The sequence below is a fragment of the Eubalaena glacialis genome, chromosome 5 (assembly GCF_028564815.1).
Source record: "Eubalaena glacialis isolate mEubGla1 chromosome 5, mEubGla1.1.hap2.+ XY, whole genome shotgun sequence".
NCBI lineage: Eukaryota > Metazoa > Chordata > Mammalia > Artiodactyla > Balaenidae > Eubalaena > Eubalaena glacialis.
This window is the reverse complement of record NC_083720.1, coordinates 28,586,433-28,606,872: the sequence shown is the minus strand read 5'-3', so window position 1 is coordinate 28,606,872 and position 20,440 is coordinate 28,586,433. Positions and strand designations below refer to the sequence as shown.

The 20,440-nt window shown below is 38.8% G+C and overlaps 1 protein-coding gene across 1 annotated transcript in view; it reads left to right on the top strand.

Annotated features, from left to right (window-relative positions):
* The first annotated feature begins 1,886 nt into the window (after positions 1–1,886).
* The window catches only part of FAM241A (family with sequence similarity 241 member A), a 41,880-nt gene continuing 23,326 nt past the window's right edge, over positions 1,887–20,440 (top strand). Inside the window, exon 1 of the mRNA XM_061191147.1 lies at positions 1,887–2,214. Within this exon, the coding sequence (XP_061047130.1) occupies positions 2,056–2,214 (159 nt within the window). The 5' untranslated portion in view covers positions 1,887–2,055. The remainder of the gene's footprint in view (positions 2,215–20,440) is intronic.

The window sequence follows — 20,440 nt, the reverse complement described above, 5'->3', positions numbered from 1 at the left end:
GGCATGTGGGATCTTCCCAGACCAGGGCTCGAACCCGCATCCCCTGCATTGGCAGGCAGATTCTCAACCACTGCGCCACCAGGGAAGCCCGAGACTTTTTATTAGAACATCTCAAATAACTCAGTCTTCTCCATACCTAGGCATATTTACTTTCCATTGAAAGATAGCCTGATATTTTATCTATACAATAGTCTATTATCTTCTCAAAATACAGATACGAGATATACAAAATTTGATACCTTATTTAAGTGCCCTCAACTTCCCTTTAACAAAATGGGTAGGGTAGTCTGATGTGTGTTTTTCAACACCACTAAGCAGTTAACTCAGTTCTGGCACTACCTATCTGGAGATAAGTTCACAGATCTTACAGGCCAAGGACTCAGTTCCGCAAGACTGCCCTTCCCCCCTCACCTCCCCTCGCTCCAACTCCACCCACCACACACACACATGTCAGCTGCCAATTGCAACTCCGGGCTGTTACCTGTGCTTCTACCAGCCACCTATATATTGAAGGTTCCCACGATCCCCTCTTTGGGTTCCACTAATTTGCTTAGAGCAGCTCACAGAACTCAGAGAAACGTTTACTTACTTTTAGGAGTTTATTATAAAGGATATTACAAAGAATACAGGGGCACAGTCAGATGAAAAGGTACATAGAGCGAGGTATGCGGGAAGGGGCGCAGAGCTTCCATGCCCTTTCTAAGCTGCCACTCTCCCCCCATCTCCACGTGTTCACCAACCCGGAAGTTCTCTAAACCCCTATCCTTTGGGTTTCTATGGAGTCTTCATTACAAGGGCATGATTGACTAAACTACTGACCACTGGTGATCAATTCAACCTCCAGCCCCGCTCCCCTCCCAGGAGATCAGATGGGGCACTGAAAGTTCCAATCCTCTAATCACAAGGCTGGTTCTTCTGACAACCAGGGCCCACCCTTAAGTTACCTAGGGGCTATCAAAAAGTTGCCTCATTAACATAACAAAGGACATCTTTATCCCTTTCACCACTTAGGAAACTCCAAGGTTTTAGGAGCTCTGCGCCAGGAATGGGGACAAAGGCAAAATATATATATATGTTTCTTATTATAAATTGCGATACCACAGGTAGCATGAAAAAGAATTATAAACTAGATGTCTCCCTTACCACACACTGAGTGACATATTCTTACCCATTTATAGAAATATACACAAAGGCAGATACACCACCAAGTGCTCCCAAGGCTCCAGCAACCAACACACACCAGGGAAGCACTCAACAGAGAGAGACCTTCAGACCTTCAGAGAGACACAGAGAGCAGGCAAAAGGAACAAAATAGATGGAGATTACTTGCAAAGGATGTGTATTACTTGCAAAGGATGGACAGCTACTCAGGACAGGCAGCCAGCATCACACCCAGGCACACTGCCGGTGCCAGGCAAGCACAGAGGGGCCCCGCTGGAGGGTGGAACTCTGTGTCTGCGTGTGTTTCCCTCTCTCACACACCTACCAACACACGCTCTCCTCTCTCCCTCACAAACGCATACACCGCGTCTTTCACAGTCTCTCTCAACACAGTGCCTATCAGGCTCTCACACACACGAGCTCTCACACACACAGTCTCATGCACATACAATCTCTTATACACAATTTCTCACAGTCTTTACGTACGTAGTCTCTCATACACACATTCTCTCTCTCATAGTCTCTCTCACACACACACACACAGCCTCTCTCTCACAATCTCTCACACACAGTCTGTAATGTACATAGTCTCACACACACTCATAGTCTCTCACACACACGCGCGCGCGCCCCGTTGGCCCCGCCTCTGCCCTGGCCCCTCCCTCCCCTGGGTGGGCTCCGCCCCGGCGGCCGAGGGCGGGGCGAGCCGGTGACAGGAGGGGCCGGGCCAGGCTGGTACTTGTGGCGCCCAGGCCGCCGGGGCGCGCTCCGTAGGCTCCTGTCAGCGGCGAGCGCGGCCGATCCCAGGGCGGCCCTCGGGCGGCGATCGCTGCCTCCGGCTTCGCGGCTTGGCCCCTCCGGCGGCCGTCCCGGGCGGCGGGAGTTGGCGGCGGGATGTGCTCGGCCGGGGAGCTGCTTAGCGGCGGCGGCGGCGGAGAGCGCGACGAGGACGGGGACGCGCTGGCGGAGCAGGCGGCGGCGGCGGGGACCGAGCCGGAGCCCGGGGCGAGCCCGCGGCGGCGCGACCGGCGGCCGCAGGAGGAGCAAGAGCAGGTGAGCCAGGAGGGGCGGCGCGGTCCGGCCGGTTTCCTGAGCCCCACGCGACGGCGGAGGGAAGTGGCCCGGCGGGCGGGCGGCGCCCGGGCTGTGCTCGGCGTGGGGCGCTGGTCGCTGCGGCGTTCTGGGAAGCGGCCCCGGAGAGAGGTTGGACGGAGCCCTCGGGGCCGGGCCGCGGGGTCGCGTGTGTGCGCTGCCAAGTGCCGGCCCGGAGTCGCGTGCCTGGCGGGGTCAGCGCCGCCCTTACCCACCCGTCGGGCAGAGGCTTCTCAGGCCGGAGCCCGGGGGTCTGTGGAAGTGCTCTCCATAACGGTCACTTATCTAAAAGCCTTACATGTAAACATTCTTCAACTTCGAGTTCATAGCCCAGTGCTGTGTTTTAGGGGCCAGCGGCTCCCCTCCCGACTTCCATCTTGTTATTTCTGAACTCACACCTAGCGCCTCTGTAAGGTGTGGGTGTATTTCTCTAGACATGCAATCAGTACCTGAAGACGTGTAGGAGCGAGTATTACAATAGGTGTCTTGACAGGGACTCTCCGAGAGCAAGTTTTTCACATGAACCCAAAGAGGATCTAAACTTCATTTAAAAACTGAAAAAGCTGAGTAATAATTCAGTTAAAAAAATAATGCCTAAGGCAGAAAGAAAAAAAACTGAAAAAGCAAGAAAATTGCTTTCAGTTGGTACCAAAGGGGAAAAAAGTATGAGTCCAGCCATAATAAGGGAAAAGAGAAGTTGGGTAGTTTTTGAAACTCTTTTGAAAGAATTTGCTTTCACTAAGTATGTGATAATAGGCATTATAACACATCATTTATCTTCAAGATTAGGCAAGAAGTTTAATAAGAGAAATTGAATTATATGTGGGATGAATTTTCACCAGCAAATACAGTAATTGGACCTTCGAAAATACCCGAGATAAGCTAGCCTTCAGAATCACATTAAAGACCAAGAATTAAAATGATTATTTGCCTTTATTACAGTGTATACTGTTGAGATCAGTTGATACCTGTCTCCTCTCATTATCCTTCTGCATCTGTTCTTTTTGTCACATTTCACAAACTCCAACATCATCACTAAATGCATTAATAGATAAAGTATAAGTTCTAGTGTCTCAGCATTGTTTAGAAAACAGAAATAATTGTGTGGCACGCACAAAATATGCCTTAGCATTAGGTTTGCTCACCACGTGGAAGTGTAATTTTTCATTCTTTTGACAATGTAAGAGATGGTTACTGAAGCAAATAATTGGTAGCTAGGAGATCTTCCTGACTGCTTTCCTGGTAGTTTTCCCCCATTAACTGTACCGTGACTCAGTAGCTAAAGGACTGTTTCCTCTTACTTTAGTTGTTCAACTGGAAAAGTGAAGAAAACAGCAACAGGAACTCCCTGGGGGGAAGCGGGGCCGGGGGGGGGGGGGGGGGGGGGGGGGGAATGTATTTGAGCTGAAGGTCCCAAAGCAATTTTCAAGTGGTTTTAAGGGAGCATGTAAAATACTTCATTTAAGCTTCTGTGGATTTTTCATCATCAGTAGCTCTGGTCTTAACAAAATTGCTTATGGTACAACAAAAAGGGATGAAACGAAAAAAGAATGAAACATATAGCCTAGAAAACAGATATACTTTGCATACCTGCTTCTTTCATTGCATGTCATGTAAATTTATTTTCCTGTACTCCTTTGAAAATGTTATCATTTATTTTTATCACATGATTTATTTATGTACTCTAAGTCCACATACACAATACTTGAAAATTACACCTGAGATATGCATTTCCTCCTATATCAGCACCAAAGAAGAACTTCTTACAAAGAAGTCAAAAATAAACAAAAAATTGATACAACCCAACTCATTGGTGTAAAAAGCAAGCTTTTGTGATAGATCATTTCTTGGTAATAAGTGTAGCTTTTTTGCCAAGTCCTGAAAATGAAATTTAAAATTTGTATGCACTGCCTTGCAATGATGGTAGAGATATAAAGATATTTGAGGGAGAGGTAAATGAAATTAACAACTATAAAACATAGTCTAAGGATTTGTTTTATTTTGTTTTTCTTTAGGCAGATGGTGTGTGTTTGTTTTGTTGTTTTAAGGACACATGGACTCCAAATTACAAACGGAGTATTTTTGAAAACTTGGTTTGTAAACTTGTTGTTCAGAACTTAAAGTGAACTTTTCCATAGAAACAATGATATAAACAGAAACAGAACCAAAACTAATTAGCTGGAAATGAGACAGAGGCCATCTCCCTGCTGTCCTTTCTGCTTAGCACACTCACTTAATGTTCCAGAATCTGAGTAGCGTCATGGATGTTAAGAGAGAATTGGTAGTAGTGGCAGCGGCAGCAGTAATAGCAGAGGCTCCTTTATATCTGGATCAGGGTTACAGGTGGTGTGCTCTTGAATGCAACAGCTCCAGAAGGCACCTGACTTTTGCTTCTCCAGCTCTTTCAAAGATTTTTGTCAGCCCCTAATTTCCTGTATTAAATCCCTTTCTATTTCTAGTTCCTTCACAGTTTGCCCTTACCTGATCATTTGATGAAGGAGCTTTCTTCCTTTGGCTATTCCCCAGCCTAAAGTCTCCTCTACATACATCCTTACCTTCACTGATTTTTCTTTCTGTTCCTGTCTGAAAGACTCATGCCCTTCCCTCTACCTGGAAGCCTCTTGCATCAGCTTTGACTTTACAAAACATATCTTTGGCTCATTGTTATTATGATACCAGATCAAAATGGTATTTATTTCATGTAATACCAAAATACCGGTATTTATATAGGTGTTTTCTTAATAACTAAGATATTATAAGCATCTTTTTTTTTTTTTTTTTTTTTTACTATTTATCCTTAAGTACTACTCCATCTGAGAGAAAACTAAGGTTCCTCTGTCTTTCTGGCCTAAACCTTTCCAGGTACATGATTGACAAGGCAGCCTCTATCCTAGGAAAGGAGGACTTGAAAGACTGGACCAGGTTCCCTAGATGAAGGAACTGTCAAGTCTGAAGTTGGAGTTTGGCCCCTAAGAAAGATAAGCCAGGGAGAGAGGCAAAACGCCCAAGGAACTGAAGGGACAGGGCACAGCTGTCCTACATGTGTGTTGGTAATTGTGTGCATGAGAGATGATCCAAGTATGTTCATGACTGTGAATGCCAGGTCCCTTTAGGTAAGAGAGTCTCTGCCCTGCTGCATACCTGGAAGGTTAAATATCTCCAGTCCTTTTATTACATTTATGTATGTATGTGGCATTTTACAACCTGAATAACCTAAGATGGCCCTGCCTTAGGTGGGATAGAAAGGTCCCACCATCCTTGGATTGACTTTAGAATCATTATTTTTAGCTATAAGGTCTTTCTTTATGATTATAAAAGTAATGTGTACTTCGGAAAATGTAGAACTATCAAACAATCTAAAGAAGAAAACAAAAGCATTTGAAATCTCACTGAGTAATATTGTGCTATAAAATATGAAACATTTGATGTTACTACATTCATATATCTCTCTGTATGTGTGTATATGCGTATATACACACATATTTTTAAAACTTTTTTTTTTTTTTTTTTTTTTTTTTTAAGGGTTCAGTGTCTTTAGTGGGGTTTCAGACAGACATGGACCGGTACTTCTCACTCTGCTTCCCACCCGGGTTTGACAGTCTTTAGTTAAATACTTGGAGGGCTGGGCTTTTTATTTATTTATTTTTATTTATTTGTTTTTGGCTGTGTTGGGTCTTCGTTTCTGTGCGAGGGCTTTCTCTAGTTGTGGCAAGCGGGGGCCACTCTTCATCGCGGTGCGCGGGCCTCTCACTATCGTGGCCTCTCTTGTTGCGGAGCACAGGCTCCAGACGTGCAGGCTCAGTAGTTGTGGCTCACGGGCCCAGCTGCTCCGCAGCATGTGGGATCCTCCCAGACCAGGGCTCGAACCCGTGTCCCCTGCATTAGCAGGCAGATTCTCGACCACTGCGCCACCAGGGAAGCCCCTAAACATGTTTTAATGTAATATTTGGATTTGGTATCTTGCTTTTATCTACTTAGCATGTTGTGTCATTTTCCCATGTTATCAAAAATTCTTTGTAAAAATTATTTTTAGGGCTGCCTAATAATCATTCCCCTAATACCACATATTTAAGTTGCTTCAAACTTTCTTTTATAGATAATGCTGTAATGAAAATCTTTGCTTATAAAGTTCGACCTTTTTCTCACAGTTCCACCTTGGAATAAATTCCTAGAACTGGAAGAACTAGGTCAATAAGTCAAACTCTTTGAATCCTCTTGAAACATCCTAAAAAATTGCATTCAGAAAAGGTTGCACCATTGTACTCTTCTGGCATTAGTATGTAAGAGTACCAATTGGAAACCATCCATTCCAGCAACAAACAGTATAATTTATAGATTAATCTTTGCCAACTTAATAGGCAAAAATTATCTTATTGTCGTAAGATACTGCTGGAGAGGTTTACTAAACCATTCATATATTTATTGAGCATTTGTATTTCTTTTTAATTGTGTTCTTTGACCATTTTTTCTTTTGGCATTATTATAAGATATTAAACTCATATTTCACATTGATTATAATTATTTTCCCTGCTTGCTGTTTACTTTATAATTTTGTTCATGATGTTTTTGACTTAGAAATGCTTTAAATTTTTATTAGCCAAAGGAATTTTTTTGTTAATTTCATACACACACATCTCACACCCTCATACATGCACACACACACACCCCACACATACATACATATATCTATTATATTTGTTTAGAATATTCTTTCTAATCCTACACTTAAAGTATCCACCAATATTTTCTTATGTGTGTGTTTATAGTTTTATTTTTTTTTTACTCTATATATTTAATCTCTTTAGAATGACTTTATGTATTGTGTGAGGTATGGAGCTGATCTTTTTTTTTTGCCTAATCATTGAATAATCCACTTTCTCCCTGGCTTTGCAATCATTTATAGTAGTTATAAATACTGAAGTCTATATTAAGCTTTTACATTTCTGTTGGCATTGTGAAAGGGATTTCTTTTTCCACATCATGTTTTTGCTGCTGGTTTCTAGCTATTGGTTTTTATTTAGTTAGTTTTAAACTAGCTACCTTTCTGAATTCTTTTGTTAATTCTAATACTAATATATACTAGTATCTCTTAGACTTGATTCTTTTGCATCTTCTAGGTATATAATCATCCACTCTATAGATAAGGTTGATTTTGCTTCCTTTCAGATGGTAATGCTTCATTTCTATTTCTTGCCTTTTGCAATGCTGGAACTTTCCGATAAATGCTGGCTTATAGATATTTAAGTAAATAAATGAAGGAACCTGTATAATGGCATTTATCAAGGAATGTTCCATGAGATCATCTGTAAAAAAAAAAAAGAAAGGTACCAGAGGGAAGCCTTATACCTCCTTTTTGATCTATCATCAAAGATATGATTAGCAGTACATATTCTAGATCCAGAATACCTAGGTTTGAATCCTAACTCTGCCACTTACTAACTGTAACTTTGGGCAAGTTAATTAACCTCTTTGGCCTTCAGTTTCTTCATCTGTATAAAGGGAATAATAGTTGTATCAACCCCATAGAACTGTTATATGTATGTATGTAATATATGTAAAGTGTTAGAGCAGTACTTAGCATATAATAAGCGTGTAAGGGTTAGCTTTTGGACCTAATTTTCAACTAGAACCTAAGTGAAAAGATATCTGAGAAATGTTATTTATAAGTTTTCCAGACTCTGCAGTTAGAAAGCCACCCTAGGAGGAAGGTGGAATAGAACAGTGCTCCTCAGTTTTAATGTGTAGACAAATTATCTCTTGTTAAATGCAGGTTGTGATTTTGTTGTTCTGGGGTGAGGCCCAAGATTTTGCATCTCTAACAGGCTCCTAAGGTGATGCTGATGCTATGGACCACACTTTGAGTGGCAAGGGAATAATAAGCAAACCAATCCACAGTATTCAACAAACTTGCCCTTCGACATAGTATCAGTAATAGATATATATACATAAGGAAGTTATTTTACTATTTCCCTAGAAGGGTATATTAGAACTCTTGGTAAAGTGTAAGAAGCCAACAAGCCTTGCTTCTCCAGGCCAAGTGATTTGCCGTAGGTCTTAACAATTAACTAGTACTAGAGCACACCAGAACCCAGGTCTCCAAACTCCAAAGCCGGCTTTGTTTTTGTTTCAGAAATGCAAAGAGCCCTCACCTATGATGGGAGAGCAGTCTGATAAATCTGCTGCTCCCCCTTAGATTGTGTAGTTCAAAAATAGATATTTGTTTATACCCACTTCCTTTCACATCTTTGAAAAGCAGTTTGCAAGCAATACTGTAGCAAGTGCTTTGAGTTTAGATGAACTCAGCCCTAAACTTAATCTAATTTTTTTCCAATGGGCATCTAGTCACTAACTCAGGGAATAATTTTGTATGTGGTAGATATCTTTTGTCCATTTTTTATCATTATTTCAAGAATGGAACTTCTAAATCAGTGGTTCTTAACTGGGGGCAGTTTTGCTCACAGGGGACATTTGGCAATGTCTGGAGACATTTTTGAATGTTAAGACTAAGGGGGTACAGTACCGTTGGCATCTAATAGGAAGAGTCCAGGGTTACTGCTAAACATCCTATAATGTGCAGAACAGTCGCCTACAGCAAAGCATTGCCTGACCCAAAATGTCACTAGTGCTGACGTTGAGAAACTCTGCTCAAAATGTATTAGGATTACAGTGGTTTGAGTTGTCAAGAGTAATTACTCTGTTGATAGATATTCCAATGGATAGGTAATAATTGTTTATTTTTTTGACACCTACATTCCAAACAGGTAGTCTCCCTACAGATCTTTTCTTGCATCTCTTCTTCCTGCAACTCCTTACATGCAACTTTCTCTATTTTGCTTTCCCTCTTTGTTGGAGAACAGAGGGAACAAAAAGTGCCCACCAAACTGAGAAGTTATCTTGAGACTGAAACACAAGGCAGGCAGCTCCATATAATCAATGGATCAGTATATTACAGGGTAACTTGCTCACAGGGTGGGATCAGGCGGATGATCTGTAAGCGTTTGCAGCTGCACTCCACACTGCCAAGGGGCCATTGAGACAATTTTATAGTTAACATAGGGTATAGGGGTATGTGCTTTGAAACAGGAAATGCATTCCTAAGTCAATATTTATGAATGGGTAACTAGCATTATGGACCAGCAGTCCCCAACCGTTTTGGCACCAGGGACCAGTTTCATGGAAGACAGTTTTTCCGCGGAGGTTGGGGGGGATGGTTCAGGCGGTAATGCGAGCGATGGGGAGCGGCCGATGAAGCTTCACCCGCTCACCCACGGCTCACCTCCTGCTGTGCGGCCCGGTTCCTAACAGGCCTCGGACCAGGGGTTGGGGACCCCTGTTGCAGACACAGGGAATAAGTCAGCAAAGGTTTTCATCACTGTTTGAGGATTACAGAGCCAAGAGGCCAACCTGGTCCCAATGATTATTAAGCAATATCTATTAGCTACAAAGCCCTTGACAGCAGAGATGTGATTTACCTCACAGTACTGTCCCGGGTGGGATCAGCGAAGGACAAGAGGAACTGTACGGGCCCAGGATGGCATCAGTTATGCTAACAGCCATATACTCTCATATTCTTTTTCTGCCCCTCTGTCCTACTACCCATTGTTTTTTCATCTCTCCCTACTGTGTCTCATTCTCCCATTGTCTGTCATTCTTCCCCACCTCCCATCTCGGCCACTTTCTCTTTTTTTCCATACGTCTTCTCCACCCCACTGCCTCCTCCTTCTGTAGAAGCTGAGCATTATGGAGCAATGAAAAAGGTTTTGGGTAATGACAGTTCTAAGTTTGAGCCTTGTCATCCTAATAACTTAATCCCTCAGAGACTCAGTTTCCTCATTGTAATGGGTATAATGCTATCCACTTAAAGTTCTTATGAGGGTTCAGTAACATTTTGTGTATGAAATACCTAGCATATAGTAGGTGAATATTAGCTCCCTATTTTGCCCTGATCTTCTCTCCCATCTTTTTTTCTGGTTCCCTTTTTCTTCTTCTTCTTAACTAACCACATCATAGAACTGTATTTTTAGTACATGTAATTTTCAGATTTATAGAATAAATATTATTTATTGAACAAAATATTAAGATTTCCTAATCTAAAAATCAGATGTGTTTCATATTTCTTTAAAAAAAATTAAACCACCAACCTAAATTATTAATATGTTGCTTTTTATATAGATCGCCAGTTGATTTTTTTTTTTTCTGTTGTGGATCATTGATCCTTGATGAGAAAAATACCCACCCTCCTCTGTACAAGTTATTCTCAATTTACTATTCAAGAGAAGTGGTAAAGCAAGGTTAAAGGGTAAAACTTAAAGTAGTACCATGACTTTAACCTTGCCCTAAGAGACCTAAGTAGAAACTGTATCTTTCCCAGGCCTTCTTTAAGCCCCAGCCACACTAGCTTTGGCTCCCATTGTCGTCTTCTCTGGAGTCATAGTCTTGTCTTGCAGTAACAGCCACATATCTTCAAAAAACCTTAAGAGTCTCCACTAGTCATGTTTTGGTTCATTAAGTGTGTGCTGTGTTCGTGTGCATGTGCGTGTGTGTAAGGCAAATAATAAGATAATCAAAGAGTAGTTTCATCCGAGCAGAGAAACTGCATTTCTAATTAACTTAATGCAGAAGTTACTTTCTATCTGCTGATCTAATTTTTCCCGTATCCAGTGTTTTGGGGTTTTTTTTTTTCCATTTAACATCATTGTCAGCTGCGCCTTATCTTGGCTAAGGAAGAGGAAACGGTTGGCTTTATTTGCTGTTGCTGTTTTCTTATAGCAACAACTTGATCTTACCAGATTTCTGATCAAAGAGAAAGCATGGTGCAAATATTTTGAAATTTATGGGAAATGAAGGATAAACTAATTATTAATACTTAATATCTAAACAATATCTATTAATACTTAATATCTAATATCTCTTAATACTTAATACCTAAATTTTTTTTAACAGTGTTAAGAAAGTTAAATTTCCATTTGTGGTTTTTACTATATTCCATTTGATATAATTTTTTCTAACATCTGTGAAATTTTTTTTATTCCCTCTTCCAATTAATCCAATTAATTTGTCTTTTATCCTCTTGATCAAAATTTTACTGGGATGTATGCAGACCATCTACAGAGGCAGGGAATTTAAGTTTGATTTCCCATGGCTGGCAAATTTCATCAGTTTGATTGAATTCAGAATTCCTTATTCCATGGTTTTCAGAGGTAATAAAATATAACAGAAGCTATTGTCACTGTCACAAATTGAGAATTGAGAAAGTCATTTTTAAGGAAAAATGTTTGGTTTTGGCTACTTTAAATAAACAAGCGATTCCACCTGTGGTAGCAGCCAGCATACAAGGTACTCAATAATGTCACCAGAAACTTCATTTCTTTAAAAAAAAAAAGATTTTAGAGAAAGTACAAAATGTAGAAATTTTTAATTTGCAGCTTGAATTAATCATATTCTTCACTTCATGGCCTATTATTATCTATCATTAGTTCATGCACATCATTAAATTTTAATCAATTTAATTAATTTATTTTTTCATTGCAGAACCATTCTCTTCTACTACAATAGGCAACTCTTTTAATATTTTTGGTAGGTATGCCTGAAGGTGGTTTCATTTGTCTACGTTTGTAACTATGATTTAAAATATTGAATTCTATTGGTTAAAATGAAAATGAATACAAATTTTAGTATTTCTCCATTTATAATCATTTCAAAGACTTATTCAAGAACTAGCTGATATTCTCATTGATTTGTATCCATCCCCCCAAAAGCTTTTTCCTTTATTGGTTATATGTAGTTTAGTGGAAGATAAGTGTAAATAAATGTTATAACTTTGCATTTAATTAAAAAATGACAAACAAGTTATAAATACAATACCTAGTAAAATTTTATATTTAACACATTATTTTTGTACATTTTGTAGGAAATAAAAACTGCAACTACATTTAGTATCCAATGAGGAGGAAAACATGTCCAGCCTCACTAGAAATAAAAGAAATTCAAATTAAAACTATTAGGAATAATGTTTCACCTATCAAGTTGATAAAGATTAAAAAGATGAATGGTGTGGGTTTAAAGAAACAGTGTATGAAATAAGAATACACTAAAGTTAGAAGTAAAATTGATTCAGTCTTTCTGGAGGGAAATCTGGTTTCAAACCTCATGGGTAGAGACTGCTGTTGCCCCTCACTCTAAAGGTGTAAAAACTGCAGCACAGGGATGTTAAGTAACATATTGAAAGTATCACAGCTAGTAAGTTGCTGAGTTAAGATTCAAACCCATGCTTGAAGCCTGAGTTCTTAACAACCAGGCTAGTGTTGGTCCATGAAATCAATTCAGTGGATTGTGAACAGGATAGGATAGGACAGAAATTGTTAGAATGCATCACACATGGTATGAATGTCATTTCGTAGAAATTTATATGTACTGGGTCAAGAAATAAAATATTTATCTTATTGTGGATCACAGTCAAGATCACTGCACTAGCCCAGCCAGCTCAATTCTATCTCAAGGCCTCTGTCTAGATTCTTTTCCCCAAATCTTCCCTTGGCAGATCATATCATCGGCTTAACTATAACCTTTCTGAGATCTCAGCTCAGCTCTGATATATAGAAAGAACCTCCAGTCTACCCCCTCTTCCTCTCTTCCATTACTCTTTTATTTTCCTCATAGCTCTCACACTATTTGACAGTATTTTATTTATTTGTTTGCTAACATGTTTATTCTCTGCCACTTCCCACTCTCTCCTTCACAGGCTCACACTAAAACATCATCCCTATGAGAGCAGAGACTGCATAAGGCAAATGCTTCAGACAATTATTTTGGCATCTCTGAGGTAGTACAGAGTCTATAAAAATTTCAATCTAAAATGACACTGCTGGTAAAAACTCAACTGATGTTTTTGCTGAAGCAATGTGGTTTCCCAGGGGAAACCTTCATAACAAAATTTAGTTTTGAAGAGAGAGAGGACTTTGTGTGTAACAGGAACATACTCTATTGTCAGACTCAACAGAAAAGAAACGAGTGGTGTTAGTTTGTGCATTGAGCTAAAAGGTCCCTGTAAAACATTTGTAAGAATTTAGGCAAGGATTGTGTTCCTTGATGTGATGTATTTAAAAACTACCACAATATCAAGAAGGTGAAAGGCTGACAAACAGAATCTTGGAATACTAACTGGCATTAGCTTATGTAATTGGTAAAACCTTGCAATTTTGTTTTTAATTTTTCTTGAACTAAACATAGGAAAGACAGTAAATGAAACCCAAAGCTAACATAGATTTAAATTCAGATCAGCCATTTCAATAATGGCAAAATGTTAAAGGATAATTTTCAAAAAGAGGTAAAATTATAGTGCTCATTAAATATAAAATGAACACATGTTAAGGAGTTTATTTAACTCGTCATTAAAGAGGGAACCAGGCAAATGTTACAACTGCTTCAAAGGAGAAATCAGTCAGAAATGTATGTGGAGAAAAGGTATGTTGAAATGAATTTACAAATGGCCACGAGACTGGCTTCTTCCGTAGGCAGGGAGGAAAGACAATTGAACCTCTACTGGAGCAGAATTTGTTTGCTTGTCTATAGATATGAATTATTTTGCATTGCTATTGGTTATCTGTAATTTACAGACTTGTAAAATATCTCAAAAGCCATAAAGACCAAACAGTAGTATTCTAAACAATGCAGTTTTCCATGGAGACACCCATAATTTTTTTTTTGCTTATTCTTAATTTTCTTATAGTAATAAAGAAAAAAAGTAATTTCTAAAATTTGCTACACAGAGTAGATTAATTTGTGGATAATGAGGGTACTTGATCTCTCCCTTTACAATGTCTCATGCTGCTAGAAAAGATTAATTCTATTCTAGTCTTCTTCCATAGTAGTACATGTATACATACATGTATACATACATTCAATGTACATGTGGAAATGTATGATTTGTATGCATGTGAAAATCAAGGATTGATTTATATTTGAAGTTCTTTCTGTTGAGTTATAACTAAAATTAACCTGATAGTCAGATAACTACTAAAAACAAATTTTGATAGGAACAAGATGGCTGCTCCAAGGATTCCATATCCATGTCTAGTTTTTATTCAGCACACAAATCCCAACTGCTTGTTCCTAGCATCCTAGCATACTTTCTCCACGTGTTGAATGGTTATCGGTTTCACAGACAACTTTGTCTACTAAGGAGTTTCATGGGAGTTTAGAAGCACATTTGGTTTAAGCTTTTAAATTTAAAGGAGGGCAAGAATGAAGTGATTTCTTCATAGAGAATTAACCAGTTAGTTATAACCATTTTTGATATCAATAAAAATACTTAGTGTAAAACACTTGAGAATAAATATATGAAGAAAAAATTAAATACTAAACTTCTTTCTTTATTATTCAGTATGTAAAGTTTATTTAACAGTAATATCATAAAAATGGTATAATGATTGTGCCATTTCTGGATGATAGTATTTTCCCTTTGGAGTTTAAATGACTAAGTATTTGGAAATCAGTCTTTGAGCACCCTATGTTAGGCTACTAATTTAAGACTTAAGTTGTGCTAACAACCCGGCCATATACTAAAGATATTTTCCTTATCCATTTGTGTCATATAGAACATCAATTGCTTTAACAACTGATAACAGTCATTGTATTATGGATGGTTTTCTGTATTTATTATTTGTATTCATTATTTATTATTATTTATCAGTTATTATTTGTTATTTGTTCCTTATTTTCTTGGTAGCTTTTTTTTTTTTTTTTTTTGGCTGTGTTGGGTCTTCGTTTCTGTGTGAGGGCTTTCTCTAGTTGTGGCAAGCAGGGGCCACTCTTCATCGTGGTGCGCGGGCCTCTCACTATCGTGGCCTCTCTTGTTGTGAAGCACAGGCTCCAGACGCGCAGGCTCAGTAGTTGTGGCTCACGGGCCTAGTTGCTCCGCAGCATGTGGGATCTTCCCAGACCAGGGCTCGAACCCGTATCCCCTGCATTGGCAGGTAGATTCTCAACCACTGCGCCACCAGGGAAGCCCCTCTTGGTAGCTTTTAATTCATTCATTCAAAACATTTTTGAGCTCCTACTATTTCCTGGGCAGTGCTGTAGGCACCGGGACACAAAGAAACAAACAGAAACAGGCCAGATCTCTCCTCTCATTAATCTTGCATTGTAGTAGGGAGAGACTATGAATAAATAAACAAGTACATCAGTGGGTTATAAATGCTATGGAAAAAAAAATTAAAGTAGGGAAGGTGGATGGGGAGTATGTGTATGGGGTAGGGGTGCTATTTTAAATAAGATGATCATGTAAGGGCTCACTAAGGTAAATATAAGCAGAGTCTTAAAGAAGTGAGAATTACTGGTTTGCCCCCTCCTTTTGATTTGACTCCATGGAGGGAACAGCCAAATTTGAGGCTCAGTCTTAGTAATCATGGTAACATATCTTTCCCCAGACTAGACTCTCAATTCTTTCTCATCCATCCCCCCTTCCAGTTTTCTATATTTTATTACTATTTTATTCATTTATTCCTACTATAAGCAAATTCAAATCCCTTGTGGAAAGATGAGAGGAAAAACCAAATTAATTATGGACTTAAGTAAATTAACTAAAGACTTCATCTTTTAAAAAGTATATTTCTTAAGGAGTATTATATAATCACACCTTATAATGAATTTGTTTAAATATTTTGCTTTCTTCTTAATACCTGGTTTAGTTCCTTTGTACTAAGGGAGTTAGAGGTCTGCAGTGCAGTTTATTGGAAAGAGCTCAGAATTTATAGTCAGAAGACTCCTGTGCTCAAATTCTGGCTGGTTGTCTGATTCTGGGGAAGTCACTTGACCTCTAGAGTCTAATAATACCCACCTTAACGGTATTTTTGTGAGGAGCAAATGCTTGGAATATGTGTGTTTAATAAGTTTATTGAACAAATGACTAGTAAGCAAATAAAATGGGGAGAGGATTCCATTTAAAAAATGGTGGGGGGAGGGCTTCCCTGGTGGCACAGTGGTTAAGAATCCGCCTGCCAATGCAGGGGACACAGGTTCGAGCCCTGGCCTTGGAAGATCCCACATGCCGCGGAGCAACGAAGCCCATGCACCACAACTACTGAGCCTGCGCTCTAGAGCCCGCAAGCCACAACCACTGGGGCCTGCAAGCCACAACTACTGAAGCTCGCGCGCCTAGAGCCGGTGTTCCGCAGTAAGAGAAGCCACCGCAATGAGAAGCCTGCGCACCACAACGAAGAGTAGCCCCCGCTCGCCGCAACCAGAGAAAGCCCGCGCACAGCAATGAAGACCCAATGCAGCCAAAAATAAAAATAAATAAAATAAATAAATTTATAAAAATAAAAAAATGGTGGGGGGAGAATCAAAACTACAGGAATTTTTTTCCTGAAGAAATTAAAAATATTTCACTAATAATTTTCTCTTGGCCAGGGTGTGATTTAAAAAGTGAGAGTCTTCAGCATATAAACCATCTAAGAATTAATAAAATCATTAGAGTACATGAAAGCTCCATGAAGAGAGACTGTAGAGTAAGAAGAGAAGAAGGCCTATAGGTAAGTCCCTGAGAAGTTCCAACACAGACTCAGAGGGAGATGAGCCTGCAAAAGTTGACCAAGCAAGACAAAGGAGGTAAAGACATCTAGAATGACTAGCAGGCTTGCTTGTACTTCTGTGTTGTGCCATTCACTGAGGTAGGGAACGCGTGGAGGAAGACCAATTTTAAGGCAGACCATTATGAGTTTGATACAGGGCATGTTGAGTTTGAGGTCCTCTAAGACATCTGGGAAATGCTGAACATGCAATTGAGCATACAAGTCTAGAAATCTGAAAAATTGCCTGAGCTGAGAAAGATCAGAAGGAAACTATGAATCTTTTATAAAAGTATGGGTCATTTTAATTGTTAGGGGATTTGAATATGGCGATTTGAGTACATATCTTTCCTTATATATTAAGCAGCTTAATGGCAAGGAGTATAGGTTATTTGCTTTCTGTACCTCACAGCACTTGCCTTGTTCATGGTAGGCATCCTATTATTATTTATTGAATTGAACTAAATTGCCTAAAGGATTTATTTTGCAAGCCAGACTATTCTGTGAGTCAAGAGCTGTGATTATCAGAGTTGGAGTTTAGTAATCAAAGATTAGTGATACTCAGGGAGGACGTGACACACACTAAGAACCAGAGTGCGGTTTCCTGAAAGTAAGCAGCTGTCAGTCTGGCAAATCAGTCAGGTCTGTGCAGGCTTGCCACAAGTAGGGCACAACACATCTTGCATAAAATGCAGGTGTAAAACATGCTGAGAGGAGAGGATCATAACTTCACAACATGACTACAGACTTCATTACAGTAGGCAGAAAACTTGTCATTTTCACTATATCACTATTCACCCAAAATTTAAATAACTAGTATATTCCATTATAAAATAAGGTGGCTTTATATAGATATACTGTTTTTCAAAGAATTTCTTCCATAAGAAATTTTATAAATCCACATACTTTTATTTACAAAACTAGATTCCTACAGATTCTTTAATGTCATAAATAATGAGAAGCAATTAAAATTTTTCCCCACTTAGTCCGAATGGTTGATTGATAACTCAACAGGCATTTCATTTCATAATAAGTGCACTGCAGTGGTTATTTCAGAACACAAAGAAAAATATCAGCCAAGTCACTGGATTGGACAAAAAGTGCAGTATATAAAACAAGAAGCTGTTATTGTACAGAACACAATAAACAACTCCCAAACATTGTTACGTGAGTGGCATATTCATAGCTTTCTTAAAAATTGTCCCACTCATAAGTACTGTTAAATTTTCTTTGAGACAAAATCCCATTATGGATCTTAGTAAGAAATTAATGATAAAAAGCTAACTTTAAAGGCAACTTAATTCTAACAAGGATGGATCATATTTTTGCCTAGTTCTATTAGACATACCAGCCATATTTATCTTTAACTCTTCAAATATAATATGGAAAAGATATTTAATAGCATAAGCAAGTAGAATTTTCAAACTTTCATAAAGCTATATACTTCCTTTGCAAACTTGAAACTCCTATGATAAAATTTAATTTTAAAAGAGGGCATTCACAAAGTCACAAATGTTGATGATTCTTTCAATAGATACGGTCAAGCAACTGGAACAGCAGTGACAGACCCAGTGCTTTTAAGAATCAGTCCTCACCTACTTAATGCCTCAGATTCTGACAAGTGTCTTTGATTTTGTAATATCTTTGCCTTTCTTGGTTTTGTCTTAAAAGGAAGTGTGACTTGCCTAATGCACAGATGTTCCAGTTTCAATCAGGATCTCTGTTTTGCTTCTTTTGCTTTAGGAATGAAAGTATGTTACAGTATAAAATCCATTTTTGTACTTAGATGTATGGATGCGAGAATTTGGGATTATGAATCTTGGTTAACCTTAAAAACAAACAGCAACACCTCTAAGAAGGAGATGATAGAGTGGGAAAGATTTGGAACAATAAATATTTGGAATTGGACGGAGAGTTACCAAGAAGTGACTCTCTCCACTTAAGAGTATAGAAGTAGTACCAAGAACACTGAGACAACATGATTTTATAACGAGGCATCTGAGCACAATTTTTACCAACAACAACACTTAGCAGCCTAGAAGAAGCAGCAGGGAAATTGGAGGCTGCTGAAAGTCAGAAAGTACGGGAGAATATGTGGCTATGAATTCGTGGTTGAAATGGTAGACTGTGGGTTCTAAACTGCAAGGAGAAAATAAAGGGCTAAATCTATAACAAATCCAGAGGCTTTTAAATTTTATAACTACTTCTTTCTTAATATCTATTTTCACATATTTGTTTATCGCAGTATGATACTGTCTCTTGATGTTTTGCAAATGTAAGACTCCTGCCCTTTTAAAAGAAAGCAACAAGATCTTTCTCAAAACAGGTCTTTCTTTTGAGAGGTCCAGTGGAATGGTGAGGTGGATTGAGAGAAACAAAATTACAGTATTTTGGAGGGGAAGACTTTCAGTCTAAAATCCCTCTGAAACTGACTCCCAGCTTGTTTCTATTGTTGTCCTTCATCCTTCATTTTTGTCTCTCCATAATTACATTCAATCAAAAATTACGTTATTTATAAAGGCAGCCTTTCTATGATCATTGGAGCACATTCTACTATGTTAGAAGTTCATTGTTCATACTACGAAGGCAAGAAAATTTCAAAGGGAAAGAAAAGTTTATGTCCAAATAAAATATATGTTTCTCTCTTAACTGGATGTAGTTAGAAAAATGAAACCAAAAATCTGCTTCAATAGTGTTCTATGTGCTTAGTCTTTATGCCAGTTTATGTTGCTTTTCTTCTGGGGAGAAGTGGTGGAATTAAGAATTCGATGTTGGTTTGGTTTCTAGTTTTAAAGAAAGAAAAATTTTAAATCCGGTCAAACTGTATCACAATTAAGACCAGTTGCTATATTGTACAGTGAGTCAAATGTAACCATCACAAAACGATTTTTAAATGACATTATTTTTACTGAATATAAATTAATCAAGACAAGTGTAACTGTTTGAACTGCTGTTAGAAACTGATATATTAAAATAAATAGAAGGAGGGACTTCCCTGGTGGCACAATGGTTAGGACTCCATGCTCCCAATGCAGGGGCCCCGGGTTCGATCCCTGGCCAGGGAACTAGATTCCACATGCATGCCGCAACTAAGGAGCCTGCAAGCCCCAGCTAAGGAGCCCGCCTGCTGCAACTAAGACCCGGCGCAACCAAATAAATAAATAAATAAATATTTTTTAAAATAAATAAATAAAATAGAATGTGAGTGATTACAGAGTGATTTTATATTTATGAGAAAGCGTATAGTATAGGGTTTTAGAACATGGGTTTTAGGGCAGAATGCCTGAATATGTGTCTTCACTCCACCAGTTATTAGGTGATCCTGACTAAATTACATAATCCTTCTTCTTCAGTTTTCTTTATGTTTTGAAGGTCAAAGTACTTAAGACACTATCCAACACATAATAGATATTCAATAAGTATTAGGGCTTTTAAAATTAATAAATATATTGTAAAATTCATTAAAAACTTCATTTAAACATTATTTATTGTATTTAAGGCTTATATATCAGAGCATCTCCACAAAGAGCCAGCCTTTCCGATGAAGAGGAATAAAAAGCAAAAAATGAGTCTTTGCAGGTAACTAAATGCTGAAGTAAAGATGTTTTAACCACAGAATC